Source organism: Podarcis muralis, chromosome 2, assembly GCF_964188315.1.
Source record: "Podarcis muralis chromosome 2, rPodMur119.hap1.1, whole genome shotgun sequence".
NCBI classification, from domain to species: domain Eukaryota; kingdom Metazoa; phylum Chordata; class Lepidosauria; order Squamata; family Lacertidae; genus Podarcis; species Podarcis muralis.
Window position 1 is genome coordinate 119,531,522 of NC_135656.1, and position 14,415 is coordinate 119,545,936.

At 50.9% G+C, this 14,415-nt stretch overlaps 1 protein-coding gene across 1 annotated transcript in view; it reads left to right on the top strand.

Moving 5' to 3' along the window:
• Nucleotides 1-12,902, top strand: part of LOC114591085 (uncharacterized) — a 52,243-nt gene extending 39,341 nt beyond the window's left edge. The window contains exons 17-19 of the mRNA XM_077923621.1: nucleotides 2,643-3,541; nucleotides 6,959-7,085; nucleotides 9,361-12,902. Of these exons, the coding sequence (XP_077779747.1) occupies nucleotides 2,643-3,541; nucleotides 6,959-7,085; nucleotides 9,361-10,247 (1,913 nt within the window). The 3' untranslated portion in view covers nucleotides 10,248-12,902. The remainder of the gene's footprint in view (nucleotides 1-2,642; nucleotides 3,542-6,958; nucleotides 7,086-9,360) is intronic.
• Nucleotides 12,903-14,415: the final 1,513 nt, after the last annotated feature.

The following is a 14,415-nucleotide window of genomic DNA, read 5'->3' on the forward strand; positions in this document are numbered from 1 at the left end:
ACAAGGGCTTTTCTTCCCACCCCCAGCATTTTAAAAACCCCCGGGACAGCGGAGGACTTCTCCGCTGTCCGGGGCGATTTAAAAGCCCCTGGGAAGGCAGGCAGGGGGGACAAAGATTTTCGCCCCCCGCCCACCTTCAGAAGAGGTCCTGGACCTCTTCTGAAGGCCGGCGGGGGTCAAAAGTCTTTACTCCCCCCTGCCTGCCTTCCTGGGAGAGCGGAGAAAGGCAGTGCGTTTCTCCGCTCTCCCGGGAAGGCAGGCAGGGGTGAAAGTCTTTGCTCCCCCCCCGCCTGCCTTCCCGGGAGGGCAGAGAAAGGCAGCGCGTTTCTCCGCTGTCCCGGACGGCTTTTGAAGGCAGGCTTTTGAAAGCCGTCCGGGACAGCAGAGAAACCCAGCGCGCCCTTCCCGCTGCCCCCCGACTTGGCTGGAAGGCTGGCGGGGGGAGAAGCCTGCTCCTCCCCGTCGCCAGCCCCGCAAACTCGGGGGACAGCGGGAGAGGCGCAGCGCGCCCTTGCCGCTGCCCCCCGACTTGGCTGGAAGGCTGGCGGGGGGAGAAGCCTGCTCCTCCCCATCGCCAGCCCTGCAAACTCGGGGGACAGCGGGAGAGGCGCAGCGCGCCATCCCGCTGTCTCCCGACATGGTTTGGAGGCTGGCGGAGGGCTTCCTCCTCCCCCAGCCCCGCAAGCTCCCAGAGCGATGCCAAAGCTGCGCACAGCTTCGGCATGGCTCTGGGTCCCGTTCTGGGGGAGGGGGAAGCTCGGGCTTCCCCCGCCCCAGCCCCACGCCTGGCGGTGGGGGAATAATTTTTTTCCCCTTTATTCCCCCCCCCCCCGCCAATTTTTCCCGCGGCACACCAGGCAACGTATCGCGGCACACTAGTGTGCCGCGGAACACTGGTTGGGAAACACTGCCTTAGAGAGCCACGCGGCGGCGGGGGTTTGAAAGGCTGGATTCTTAGAGAGGCAGGAAATGGGGGAACAGGGGGGTGTCAATAGTGGGAGCAACTTCCTGCCTTGCGTTTCCCCCACCTTCCACGAAATGTTTCTGCAAAAGCGGCTTGTGAATGCTGTTTGCCAGAAGCTGCAGGCAGGTCAGTGGCTGTTGCTAGAGCGCGTGAAAAGCGCATTTAAAAGTGGGTTTGCTGGTGGGGGGAGAGGAGGGGCCGGGTCTTTCTTGGGAGAGGGGGGCAGGTTCAAAAGAATTATAGAATCCTAGAATTGGAAGGGACCCTGAGCATCATCTAGTCCCACCCCCCAGACCCTCCAACGTTTTTCCTATGAAAATCATTCCATAATGATAATTTTACTATTTATACCCCACACATCTGACTGGGTTGCCCCAGCTACTCTGGACAGCTTCCAACATACATAAAAACATTTTTTTTAAAAAAACCTCCCCTATACAGGATCGCCTTCAGATGGCTCAGGGGTCGGATAGCTCCATACCCTCCAATGTTTCTCCAATGAAAATAGGGACGTCCTAAGAAAAAGTGGGACATTCCGGGATCAAATCCAGAAACTGGGATGGCTTCTCTAAATCAGGGATGTCCCTGGAAAATAGGGACACTTGGAATGCAAGAATATGCCATTGTCCCTTGCAGGGATCAAACCTGCAACCTGCTGATGGAGAGGATACAGATTGCTGGTGGAGAGGGGCTGGTGGAGAGGGGAGACTGTGACTGGCCCAAGATCACCCAACGAGCGGGGATTCGAACCCTGTTCTCCCAGTCCAGCATTCTAACCATTACGCCACCCTGGCTCTCCAGTGAAATGTTGCCAGCCTTTAATTCTGTGTACCCCAAAGAGAAAGCCATTCCTCAGAATCACTCAGTTCTGTGCACGCATCTGCACATCCTTCCTCAAGGCCATTTGTCTTCTTCTTCTGAGGCGATCCCTCGTAACCAAGTAAGATTGTCTTTCATGAAACCAGTTTTAAGAGTGAGTCCGTAAGTGGCTGTGGAGGCCATTCTGGATCCACACCTTTGGTAAAGGCTGTTCTCCAATTGGAGTGCTCACAGGCCAGTGTTTCCCAGTTATCAGTGCTTATACAGTCGTACCTCAGACGTCGAACGCCTTTGGCTCCCGAACGCCGTGAACCCAGAAGTGAGTGTTCCGATTTGCGAACGTTCTTTGGAACCTAAGCATTCAGTGTGGGTTCTGTGGCTTCCGATTGGCTGCAGGAGCTTCCTGCAGCCAATTGGAAGCCGTGCCTTGGTTTCCAAACTTTTTGGAAGTCAAACGTACTTCCAGAATGGATTCTGGATACAGAGGTACCACTGTACAGGGTTACATATGCTTCAGGTTACAGACACTTCAGGTTACAGACTCCGCTTACCCAGAAATAGTACCTTGGGTTAAGAACTTTGCTTCAGGATGAGAACAGAAATCACATGGTGGCAGTGGGAGGCCCCATTAGCTAAAGTGGTGCTTCAGGTTAAGAACAGTTTCAGGTTAAGAACGGACCTCCGGAACGAATTAAGTACGTAACCAGAGGTACCACTGTGCTAGATTTTTTAAAAATTTGCCTTGAGAGTGTCTTTAAACCTCTTTTGCTGACTCAAGGTTGTTTGTCTCTTTCCCTTCAGGGTGAGTGGTTTGTCACCCACCTGCTTCTGAATGACCTTTCTGCGGGCCGGGGATGAGGCATCTCTGAAGGCGCCCTTCTGAACCCCCTTTTGCGTCGACACAGCAGCTCTGGTTCCCAGCGGCGTTGCGGGACAGGGGCAAGAGGCCTCGGGCTAAGCCTGGGAGGAGGGATGGCGGTGGAGCAAGCAGATAGGTCTCCTTCCCTGACTCTCCAGCTGCAGGCCGAGCCGGATGAAAGCAAGGACCCAGAGATGAAGATGGAGCCAGAGGTGCTTCAGGGCCTCAAAGAGGCAACAGGGGCAGGAGATAGCTCCCCAGACTCCCAGTCAGCGGCCATTGGGGTCCCCAAACGCTGGGAAGAGCTGCAGCGCGTTAAGCAGGAGCCAGGCGAGGGTCTGTCGTCGCTCCGCTGGGAAGCCCAGTGGCAGGAATTCCTGAAGGCGGTGCAGACCCCTCACTCTGGCGAGGGCGACCCACAGCTGCCAGAAGCCGTGCCGTGCAGTGAAGACAAGAGTGCCCTGTCTCGCTGTGAGAGGGCAGAGGCCGTCAGCCAAGGGACTCAAGAACAGAGCCAGGATGGGGTCCTTCCTTTTAACAGAGCAGCCCAGCAAGATGATAGGAGGGCGGGCGCCACTGGCGATGTTGGACCAGCGATAAAGATGGAGGACTCCGCCAGCACAGAGGCCCAGCGTCGGCTTTTCAGGCAGCTCTGCTACCGGGACGCCCGGAGTCCTCGCGAGGTCTACGGGCTCCTGAGGGAGCTTTGCCATCAGTGGCTGAGGCCAGAGAAGCACACCAAGGAGCAGATCCTGGACCTGGTGATCCTGGAGCAGTTCCTGGCTGTGCTGCCCTCGGAAATGGGGAGCTGGGTGAAGGAGCGAGGCTCAGAGGGCTGTGTCCAGGCCCTGGCCCTGGCAGAGGAATTCCTCCTGAGGCACCAGGAGGCGGAGAAAGAGGTGAGAGGGCCTCATCCTGGGATTTTCCCCTGAGGCAGTTGTGGCGCAAAGGTCTGAGTGTCACACCTTAAAAAGGGTGGAGACCAAGGGTGGGGAGCCTCAGGCACAGAGGGGCCAAATGCAGACCTCTCTCTGGCCCTCAGGACCCTTCTCAGGCCATGCCCTTTGTTGACCATCAGTTCTTCCGGATGTTTAGCTGAAACCTCCTTTCTTGTAACTTGAAGCCATGTGCTCGAGTCCTACCTTCCAGAGCAGGAGAACACAAGCTCGCTCCATCTTCCTTGTGACAACCTTTATTAGAAGATAGCTATCCTAATTCTCCTCTTTTCCTTTTTGTTTTTTTATAATAATTGTTTGATTTTAGAAATTATAAACTTAAAGTCAATTATAAAAAAAGCCATGTAAAGAGATTACTCTGAATCTCAGGACTTCCCCCCCAATCCCCTCCATGGGGTCCTAATATCAATATTTACAACTGCATATCAGTCCGATATCCACATTTTTTATCCGTCTAAATTGTCCATAGTTTCTGTTACTTTACAAGTGTGGTTAAAATCACGTAAACAGCCTTGATTCCCCCCCCCCCCACGCAAAGAATTATGGGAACTGTAGTTCAGTGTTTCCCAACCGGTGTTCCGCGGCACACTAGTGTGCCGCAAGTTGTTGCCTGGTGTGCCGTGGGAGTCTAACGGTTCTCAGCACCCTTAACAAAATACAGTTCCCAGGATTCCTTGGGGGGGTAAATTGCCGCTCTTTAAAGTGGTAGGAGATACCGCTTGAAATGCGAAGGGCTGTTGTAAGAGAGGGAGAGCCGCAGCTGGCGCGGAAGGTGTTAAGGGGAGTCGGAGGCTCCTCCTCCTCACGGGAGTTCGAGTGTCGCTCTTTCTCCGGCTGTACCATTCGGCCCAGAAGCGGGGGGGGGGGGGAGGAGGAGGGGAGGAACCATTAAGCCTTCGCTGACGGAGAGCCATCGCGAGCTTCCAGCGAGTGGCAGCAGCAGCAGCAAGCGCCCGCCTCGTCTCTAGAGGAGGAGGAGCTGCAGTTGCCGCCGCCTTTTGCACGTAAGAACGGGTGCATAAGCGTGCGGGAAGGAGGCGCGTGCAAAAGGTGGAGGGATGGGGCGCCTGGGTGAAGCGAAGGCCTGGTCGTGGAGGCGGCGGGGCGAAATCCTCCCTCGTAGCCGCCGGAAGGCCGCCCCTCCGACTCGCGTCTTGAGCAGCCTCCCTCCCTCCCTTGAGATTGAAAGCCGGGCAAATCCCAGCAATGGGAAGCGCGGCGGGGGAGGCCTGGCTGGGTGCACATTCGCACGACTGAGGTGACCCGGGTTACGACATGCGCGTCAAGGTGGTCCAGGGGAGTGCGTGCCTCCGTCTCTCCGGGGCAGGCCTCCAGATGACCGACAACGTCAGCCCCGCCCCACGCCCCTTCTCCAGCCCTGCTCTAAGCATACAGTCAGACAGCAACCAGGTCTGCTCCTCTGCCCTTGCTTTCCATCTTTGGGTAGGCCAGGCATCCAGATACCCAAGGCTGAAACCTCCAATCTGTCCCCTGCTTTCACAACTGTGCCCGCTGACTCCAATTTCCTGAAAAGGCCAATGCACTAGGATAACACAGGACTACGCTGCTGGACTGTAACTCCTTCCTACTCAGCTAAACAGGTATTAGCAAAGCAGAGCTATTTTGCACTGCTGGCAATAAGCGGTGCACCCTCAGCTGCATAGCCCAGTGTTTCCCATCCTTTTTAAAAGTTGCATGTGGGATTGTGGCATTGTGCAAAATGCATGAATAAATCTTTCATGGAAATGGGCAGTGACACAAATCCGTAGTCTTTATATATACTTTATATATAGTCTTTATATAAAAAAGCATATATATATATATATATATATATATATATATATATACACACACACACACACACACACACACACACACACACACACTTTATATATACTTTATATATAGTCAATATAGGCACAGAGTTAATTTTTTAAACATTTTCTAATGGTGGTGTGCCTCGAGATTTTTTTCATGAAACAAGTGTGCCTTTGCCCAAAAAAGGTTGGGAAACACTGCTGTAGTTTGTTCTGGATGCTGAGAGTGCAGGAGGTTCTCATATTCTTACACGGCTAGAAATGGAACACTGGACATTGCTACGATGGTCCCACCCATCCATCAGACTTAGAGCTTATCTCTGGTCTGATCCCGTTCCTCACCGCTTCTGTCGTTCTGTGAAATAGTGTCTGGACTAGGGCTACCAGATGTCCCCATTTTCTGGGGCAGTCCCCGGATTTTTGAATAAGTCCCCGGACAAATTCCATCCGCGGAATGTCCCCGGATTTCATCTAATGTCCCCGGGAAACGCAGCAGTGGCAGTCTCAGCAGCCCGGAGCCGTTGGGCCTTGCTGGCTTCAGGAGCTGCTCGGAGGTCCCCATATGATGGTGATGCAGGGGCTCTAAGATGCAGCTTCCGGGCTGCCTCCACCTTCCCTGATCCCAGCAACTAAGCTGCGAAGGGTATCGGAGCAGCCTCCCAACTCCTTCTTGTTGTCGTTTAGTTGTGTCCGACTTTTCGTGACCCCATGGACCAGAGCACGCCAGGCACTCCTGTCTTCCACTGCCTCCTGCAGTTTGGTCAAACTCATGCTGGTAGCTTCAAGAACACCGTCCAACCATCTCGTCCTCTGTCGTCCCCTTCTCCTTGTGCCCTCCATCTTTCCCAACATCAGGGTCTTCTCCAGGGAGTCTTCTCTTCTCATGAGGTGGCCAAAGTACTGGAGCCTCAGCTTCATGATCTGTCCTTCCAGTGAGCACTCAGGGCTGATTTCCTTCAGAATGGATAGGTTTGATCCTCTTGCAGTCCATGGGACTCTCAAGAGTCTCCTCCATCACCATAATTCAAAAGCATCAATTTCCCAACTCCTACTTGCGTGCAAGCAGGAGGGGGCAGGGATCTCTCAGTTAGGCAACGGGAAGCCTCCCTTTCCAGCTGAGGGATCCCTGCTCCCTCCTGCTAGCACGCAAGTAGGAATGGGATTGGGGCTGCTCCGATGGGATGGGAGGCATCATGCTGCCTGAGCCTTGCCGCCGCTGCTGCTCTTGGCCCTCCTCCGCCTTGTATGCCAGACCCACTGCGCACTGCTTCCCCACCACCACCACCACCGAAGAACGTACAACTTAGGGGCTGCCCAGGCTCATGGAAAAAGGAGATAGAAGCCTCAGAGGAAGGGGAAACATGGAGGTTGAGGTCAAGGCGGCGGACGCCCCTATGCCAGCCCACCGCCATCGCTGCAGTAGCAACATCCCAAACGTGTAGTAAGTATGTATATATAGGGTCCCAAGATTCATTGAAAAAAATCTGGTAACCTTAGTCTGGACCGCTTTGTTTCTTGACTAAAACGTTGGCGGGTATTTCAGGTGCCAGGGGCCTTCCGAGAGGCTGCTGTGACCTTCGCTGGAAATGTGGAGGCAACGCCGGAAACAACCCAGAGGCAGCTTGGTGGGGAGTTCAAGCGGGGAAATGAGGGGGTCTCCAGCGTGCTGGGTAAGGGCTCACCCCCCGCCGTGAACTGTCGTTTCAAGCAGGTATAATGCCCTGATGCAGGGAATCACCAACATGGGGCGCTCGGCCCCTTCTGTGACGCCCATGAAAGGTCTTAGTAGAGAAACCCCTCAAAAATCCACAATCCACAACAGACCTGTTTCCTCTTCCTGTTCAGTTCCTGTTTGCATTGACTTAGCCATTCCTACATTGAAATGCCCCCCAAAACTGGCTTTAGGGAAGTTTTTAATGTTTGATGTTTTATCTTGTTTTTAATGTTCTGTTGGGACGCGGGTGGCGCTGTGGGTTAAACCACAGAGCCTAGGACTTGCCGATCAGAAGGTCGGCAGTTCAAATCCCCGTGACGGGGTGAGCTCCTGTTGTTCCGTCCCTGCTCCTGCCCACCTAGCAGTTCGAAAGCACGTCAAAGTGCAAGCAGATAAATAGGTACCACTCCGGCGGGAAGGTAAACGGCGTTTCTGTGCGCTGCTCTGGTTCACCAGAAGCGGCTTAGTCATGCTGGCCACATGACCCGGAAGCTGTATGCCAGCTCCCTCGGCCAATAAAGTGAGATGAGTATTGCAACCCCAGAGTCGGTTACGACTGGACCTAATGGTCAGGGGTCCCTTTACCTTTTTAATATTCTGTTGGGAGCCACCCAGAGTGGCTGGGGAGGCCTGGCCAGATGGGCGGGGTATAAGTAATGAAAAATTACTATTACAGTGGTACCTTGGGTTAAGAACTTAACTCGTTCTGGAGGTCCGTTCTTAACCTGAAACTGTTCTTAACCTGAGGTACCACTTTAGCTAATGGGGTCTCCTGCTGTCGCTTGTCTGCCGCCACGCGATTTCTGTTCTCATCCTGAAGCAAAGTTCTTAACCCAAGGTACTATTTCTGGGTTAGCGGAGTCTGTAACCTGAAGCGTATGTAACCTGATGCATCTGTAACCTGAAGCGTCTGTAATCCAAGGTACTACTGTACTGCTACTACTACTACTATTATTTCATTGGTGGTCTGGATTAGACACTCTCCTTCCCTTCTGCCCTGAACCGAGGAAAGCATTTCCCTTCGTGTCAGTGCTGAGACATGTCCTCATTCCTGGGATTTTTTTTTAAAAAATAGAAAACTCTGGCACTTTGAGAGTTAAACAGAAAAAAGATTTATTTCCCAGAAATGTTTCAGGAGTTGGAAATCTACAAAGAACTAGCAAACTGTATACATTGAACTCTGCAGGTGTTGCGGGCTTTTCAATAAGATGGCGAACGCTCAGCTGAAATTTACGACTTTCCAAAATATTTAGTAGAAAAGCTGCCTTGTCTCTTTGACAAAAGGAGAATCAACTGCTAAACGTTTATAGAATCACTGGGTTGGAGATAGCTTTTTGGCTCCACGAAGCTGATTGGCCTTGAAGATGAAATTTAACAGGTGGGCGGGGACTCCCCCTGTCAATCACCTGATGTCGCAATAACATCAGATGGAAGGTGCCGCTAAAACGAAAGTGTTTCCCCCCCCCCTTCATTTTAAGCGGGGCGTTCTGACGCAAACACCATCCTGTTTCACATCTGGTCTAACCCCACCCCCCAGTCTGGGTGAAAGAACATGATTTGCAAATGAGAGGTTCTTTCTGCAGCTTAGCTTGTTGCACCCCTAACTCATGGGATCATAGAATTGTAGCATTGGAAAGGATTTTGAGGGTCATCTGGCCCAAACACCCGCAATGCAGGAATCTCAGCTGAAGCATCCATGACAGATGGCCTTCTAAAAACCTCCAATGAAGCAGGTTGATATTATTTATTTATTCATTCATTCATTCATTCATTCATTCATTCATTCATTCATTCCCCGCCCATCTGGCTGGGTTTCTCCCGCCACTCTGGGTGGCTTCCAACAGAATATTAAAATACAATAGTCTATTATAAAAGCTTCCCTAAACAGGGCTGCCTTCAGATGTCTTCTAAAAGTCTGGTAGTTGTTGTTCTCTTTGACATCTGGAGGGAGGGCATTCCACAGGTTGGGTGCCACTACCGAGAAGGCCCTCTGCCTGGTTCCCTGTAACTTAGCTTCTCGCAGGGAGCGAACTGCCAGAAGGCCCTTGGCGTTGGACCTCAGTGTCCGGGCAGAACGATGGGGGTGGAGACGCTCCTTCAGGTATACTGGGCTGAGGCCGTTTAGGACTTTAAAGGTCAGCACCAACACTTTGAATTGTGCTCGGAAACGTACTGGGAGCCAGGGTTAGTTGCTCCAGTTCATTCCTAAAAATCTCCCTTTGTTATTTCAGCAGGTGACAGGGACCAGTGTGCTACTGGTGGAGAATTATTCTGGGTCCCACAAGGTAGAGCGATGGGTCTGGAACTGGAGGAAAAAGATGGAAGCCAAGGAAAGTCAGATAAGCTTCGGAGCCATGAGATGTGGAGAGACAAATTTCTCCCTTGCCTGGACGACGGCGACGTCTGCGAAATGTCAGCCCAGCAGGGCGCCCTCAAAAGGAAGAAGCGCGTCAGAAGCGCAGTGAGCGAGAAGCTTCTCCGAGACGAATCAAACCTCCGTGGAATCCACACGGGGGAGAAACCGCACGACTGCTCGGTCTGCGGGAAGATATTCCGCAGGCGCTCGGACCTCAACAGCCACCAGCGAACTCACACGGGAGAGAAGCCTTACGTTTGCCTGAACTGCGGGAAGAGGTTCAACCGGAGCACGAACCTTATTTCACACAAGAGAATCCACACGGGGGAGAAGCCCTATAAATGCTCGGACTGCGGGAAAAACTTCTGCCACAAATCCGGCCTGATCAGGCACCGGAGGACCCACACGGGAGAGAAGCCGTACGCCTGTTCCGAGTGCGGGAAAAGCTTCAGCCAGAGGCAACATCTGATCACTCACCAGCGGAACCACACGGGAGAGAAACCGTTCACATGCTCCGAGTGCGGGAAGAGCTTCAACCAGAGCCAGCACCTTACCACTCACCAGAGAAACCACACCGGGGAGAAGCCCTTTGAATGCTCCCAGTGCGGCAAACGCTTTTGCGACAAGTCCACCCTTTTTAGACACCAGAGAAGCCACATTGGGAAGAAACCCTTCAAATGCTCCAAATGCGAAGAGAGCTTCTACCGGAGCAAGCATCTTATCAGACATCAGAGAATCCATCTTGAACCTTCGGCGGTCTAATTTTGTGGGGTTTCCCCCCCTCCTAAGTTAATGTATATAAACAGTGTTTGTTCCTTGCTTTTTGCTGTCCACAAATCATGTTTCGAAGGCATTGGGGATACCGTATTTTTCGCTCCATAAGGTGCACTTTTTTCTTCCTAAAAAGTAAGGGGAAATATCTATGCGTCTTATGGAGCGAATGTGTGGGCCCTGGATCCGAATTGCCCAGGGAAGAAAAGCAGATCATGCTTTTTTTTTTGAAAGAGGGAAGTGGGTGTTGAAACAAAGCCGCTGATCGGCAAGTGATCGGGAGCGAGATAAGGGACGCTAGCAATAAAGGAGGTTGCCTGGGAGGGGGAGGTAAAAGCCCTTGCATCCTCAGGATTTTTACATTGGGTCACCCCAAATTCACCATCAGATCACATAGCATGTCCATGGCTGCAGCCTGCACCAAAAATATCACGCACCCACTGTTGCGTGGGGCCGCAATGGTGCAAAAACATGGTTACAAAGCACGGATCCACATGGATCCTCAGGATTTTTGCATTGGGCTACTCCAAACTCACTGTCAAATCACATGTCTGTGGCCACAGCATGAACCACAAAAATCATACATCCACTGTTTTGTTCAGAATCCCCCCCGTTTTCCTCCTCTAAAAACTAGGTGCATCTTATGGATCGGAAAATACGGTAATTACTGCCTTCAGACAGATGGGTGGGGTACAAATAAAAAAAATTATCATCCTCATCATCACTCGATAGCCCTCTCCTCCATGAATTTGTCTTTTTTAAAATCAGTGGCTGTTGGTGCTTCTTGTGGCAGTGAGTTCCACAGTTTAACTGTGAAATACTTTTCTTTGGTCCAACGTTCGGCTTCATTGGATGTCTGGCATTATGGGAGCGCGAGAAGCACATAATCAGTGTTCCCCACGGCTTGCGTTTCCTTTTCCGTGCCACGCATTAGTTTTCCCTCCTAAAAATAAAATCAATGTGACAAGCAGCCCATAAGATGGACCGCGCATAATTTTATAAAGTTCTGCCTCGTTGCCTCTTTCTCCCATTTCCCTCTAAACCAAAAAAATTCCCAAATGTTGAAACCTCTCCGCATGTGGGAGACATTCCGACTTTGGCTGGTGTTTTCTGAAATTCTTCCCAAATCTACAATACCCTTTTGGGAGGGTGGGGACCGCATGGGCAGAGCAGTGTTGTTAGCAGAAATATGAACCACCCCACACTTAGTCCTTTTACAATTTCTCTCTTTGTTGGAAGCTGCCTTAAAGGTAAAGGGACCCCTGACCATTAGGTCCAGTCATGACCGACTCTGGGGTTGCGGTGCTCATCTCGGTTTATAGTAGATAAAATGCATGCTACAAAAACCCATTGAGCTGTGTGTGTATGTCTTATCATGCAATCCCATACATATCCACTGAGAAGTAACTCCCATTAAATTCAATGAAGCTTACTCCCCAAAAGCTGGGCACAAAATTGAAGCCATGCTTTTTGCTTTTGTTTTAAGGAATTCCTTGCTTTTCAAACTTGCTTTAGCCTGCTCTCGTTATACAATGTCGTCTGAGGTAAAGGTAAAGGGACCCCTGACCATTAGGGCCAGTCGTGACGGACTCTGGGGTTGCGGCGCTCATCTCGTTTTATTGGCCGAGGGAGCCAGCGTACAGCTTCTGGGTCATGGGGCCAGCATGACTAAGCCGCTTCTGGCAAACCAGAGAAGCACGGAAACGCGTTTTACCTTCCCGCCAGAGCGGTACCTATTTATCTACTTGCACTTTGATGTGCTTTTGAACTGCTGGTTGGCAGGAGCAGGGACCGAGCAGTGGGAGCTCACCCCCTCGCGGGGATTCGAACCGCCGACCTTCTGATAGGCAAGTCCTAGGCTCTGTGGTTTAACCCACAGCGCCACCCGCATCCCTTCTAGGAAGCTGCCTCACGCCAGGTCAAATTATCCGGCCGTCTAGCCCAGCACTGGTTAGTGTCAGCAAATATTTTGGATCTCATACAGAAAAAGGTATTTTCCCCTCCTCCTGCTCCCTGGTCTTTTTAAACGGGGTTTGAACCTGAGACCTCGTGAGGCAGGTGTTCTGCCACCAAGCTACAAATCCTGGAGTATTTGAATATCCCGATATCCACCCTCCCACTGTCTTCCCCCCACCCTGAAATCCCACTCTGTAAAGACTGCATTTTCCACTTGGTTCCTGACATCGTTTGTTCAGATGTGAAACGCAGCCAGATGGGCAGGGAACAAAAGAATAAATAAATAAATATGATAATTCCAGATCCAACACAATTAACCTTCCTCTCCTGTCCAGCCACTGCCGGGATGAAATTGTGTCTTCATTTTTTCTTTCTTTTTTAATCATTTTTATTGATTTTCCAATAAAAATAGCCAATCAAGATACCCGAATCATAATCCAATTATAAACTAAAAACAAAACAACCAAATTATAGTCCAAATTGTAGTTATTAATTTTTACAGGCTCCCTATAGTCTGGATCTCTGAAGCATATCTCCAGATCTTCCTTCCTGCCTCTTCTCGTTGCTTTCATATTTTCCTCCTTCTGATCTTAACGCTTTAAAGTTCTCCGTCCCTGGCTATGCGATTCTCAGTCATGTCAAAAATCATATATTCTTTCATACATTGAATACAGCTTTATTTGTAAATTGTGTGTGTGTGTGTCTTCATTTTTTCATATTGGTTTCTATTAAGGGTTTTCAGCATAAAACTCAATGAAAGCCAAACTAATCCAAAGAACTAGGGAAGAAGCAAGAATAAGGAAAAGAAGAAAATAAAGAAGTAGAAAAAGAAGAGAAGACGAAAAAGAAGTGTGTGTGTGTGTTGTTGTTGTTGTTGTTGTTGTTGTTGTTGTTTAGTCGTTTAGTCGCGTCCGACTCTTCGTGACCCATGGACCAGAGCACGCCAGGCACCTCTGTCCTCCACTACCTCCCGCAGTTTGGTCAAACTCATGCTGGTAACCTCAAAAACACTATCCAACCATCTCGTCCTCTGTCGCCCCCTTCTCCTTGTGCCCTCCATCTTTCCCAGCATCAGTGTCTTCTCCAGGGAGTCTTCTCTTCTCATGAGGTGGCCAAAGTACTGGAGCCTCAGCTTCACGATCTGTCCTTCCAGTGAGCACTCAGGTCTGATTTCCTTAAGAATGGATGCATTTGATCTTCTTGCCGTCCATGGGACTCTCAAGAGTCTGTGTGTGTGTGTGTGTGTGTGTGTGTGTGTAAATCCACAAGATCCTCTATCCTAATTTTATCTTAACCCCCGAGGGATGACAACCAACATGATCAAAGGTCTAAACCTTATGAGGAACGGTTGAAGGAGCTGGCTAGGTTTAGCCTTGAAAAGAGGAGGCCAAGAAGAGGCCAATTTCAATTTTGAAAAATAAATTTCAAAAACCAAGCAGAGGGCCTTCTCGGTAGTGGCGCCCTCCCTGTGGAATGGCCTTCCTTCAGCTGTCAAGGAGATAAAAGAATTACACAACTTTTAGAAGACACCTGAAGGCAGGCCTGTGTAGGGAGGTTTTTAAAGCTTGATGTTTGTTTTTGTTTTGTTTTTTATTATATTTTTAGTTATTCTGTAAGCTGCCCATAGTGGTCGTGTGAAAGATGGAACAAACTTGTTCTCTCCTGTTTTGGAGGGCAAGACTGGAACCAATGTTTTTTTAGCCCAAGACAACAGGTCTCCAGAGGGACGCGGATGGCGCTGTGGGTTAAACCACAGAGCCTAGGACTTGCCGATCAGAAGGTCGGCTGTTCAAATCCTCATTATGGGGTGAGCTCCCGTTGCTCGGTCCCTGCTCCTGCCAACCTAGCAGATCGAAAGCATGACAAAGTGCAAGTAGATAAAAAGGTACCGTTCCGGCGGGAAGGTAAATGGCGTTTCCGTGCGCTGCTCTGGTTTGCCAGAAGCGTCTTAGTCATGCTGGCCACATGACCCGGAAGCTGTATGCCGGCTCCCTCGGCCAATAAAGCGAGATGAGCGCCGCAACTCCAGAGTTCATCACAACTGGACCTCATGGTCAGGGGCCCCATTACCTTTAACAGCTCTCCAGGGCCTCAGAGAGGGTGTCTTTCCCAGCCCTACCTGCGAGACAACAGGATTTGAACCTAGGACCTTCCACAAGAAAAATGTGCTCTCCCACTAAGCTACTGCCTCTTCCTCTAAAAA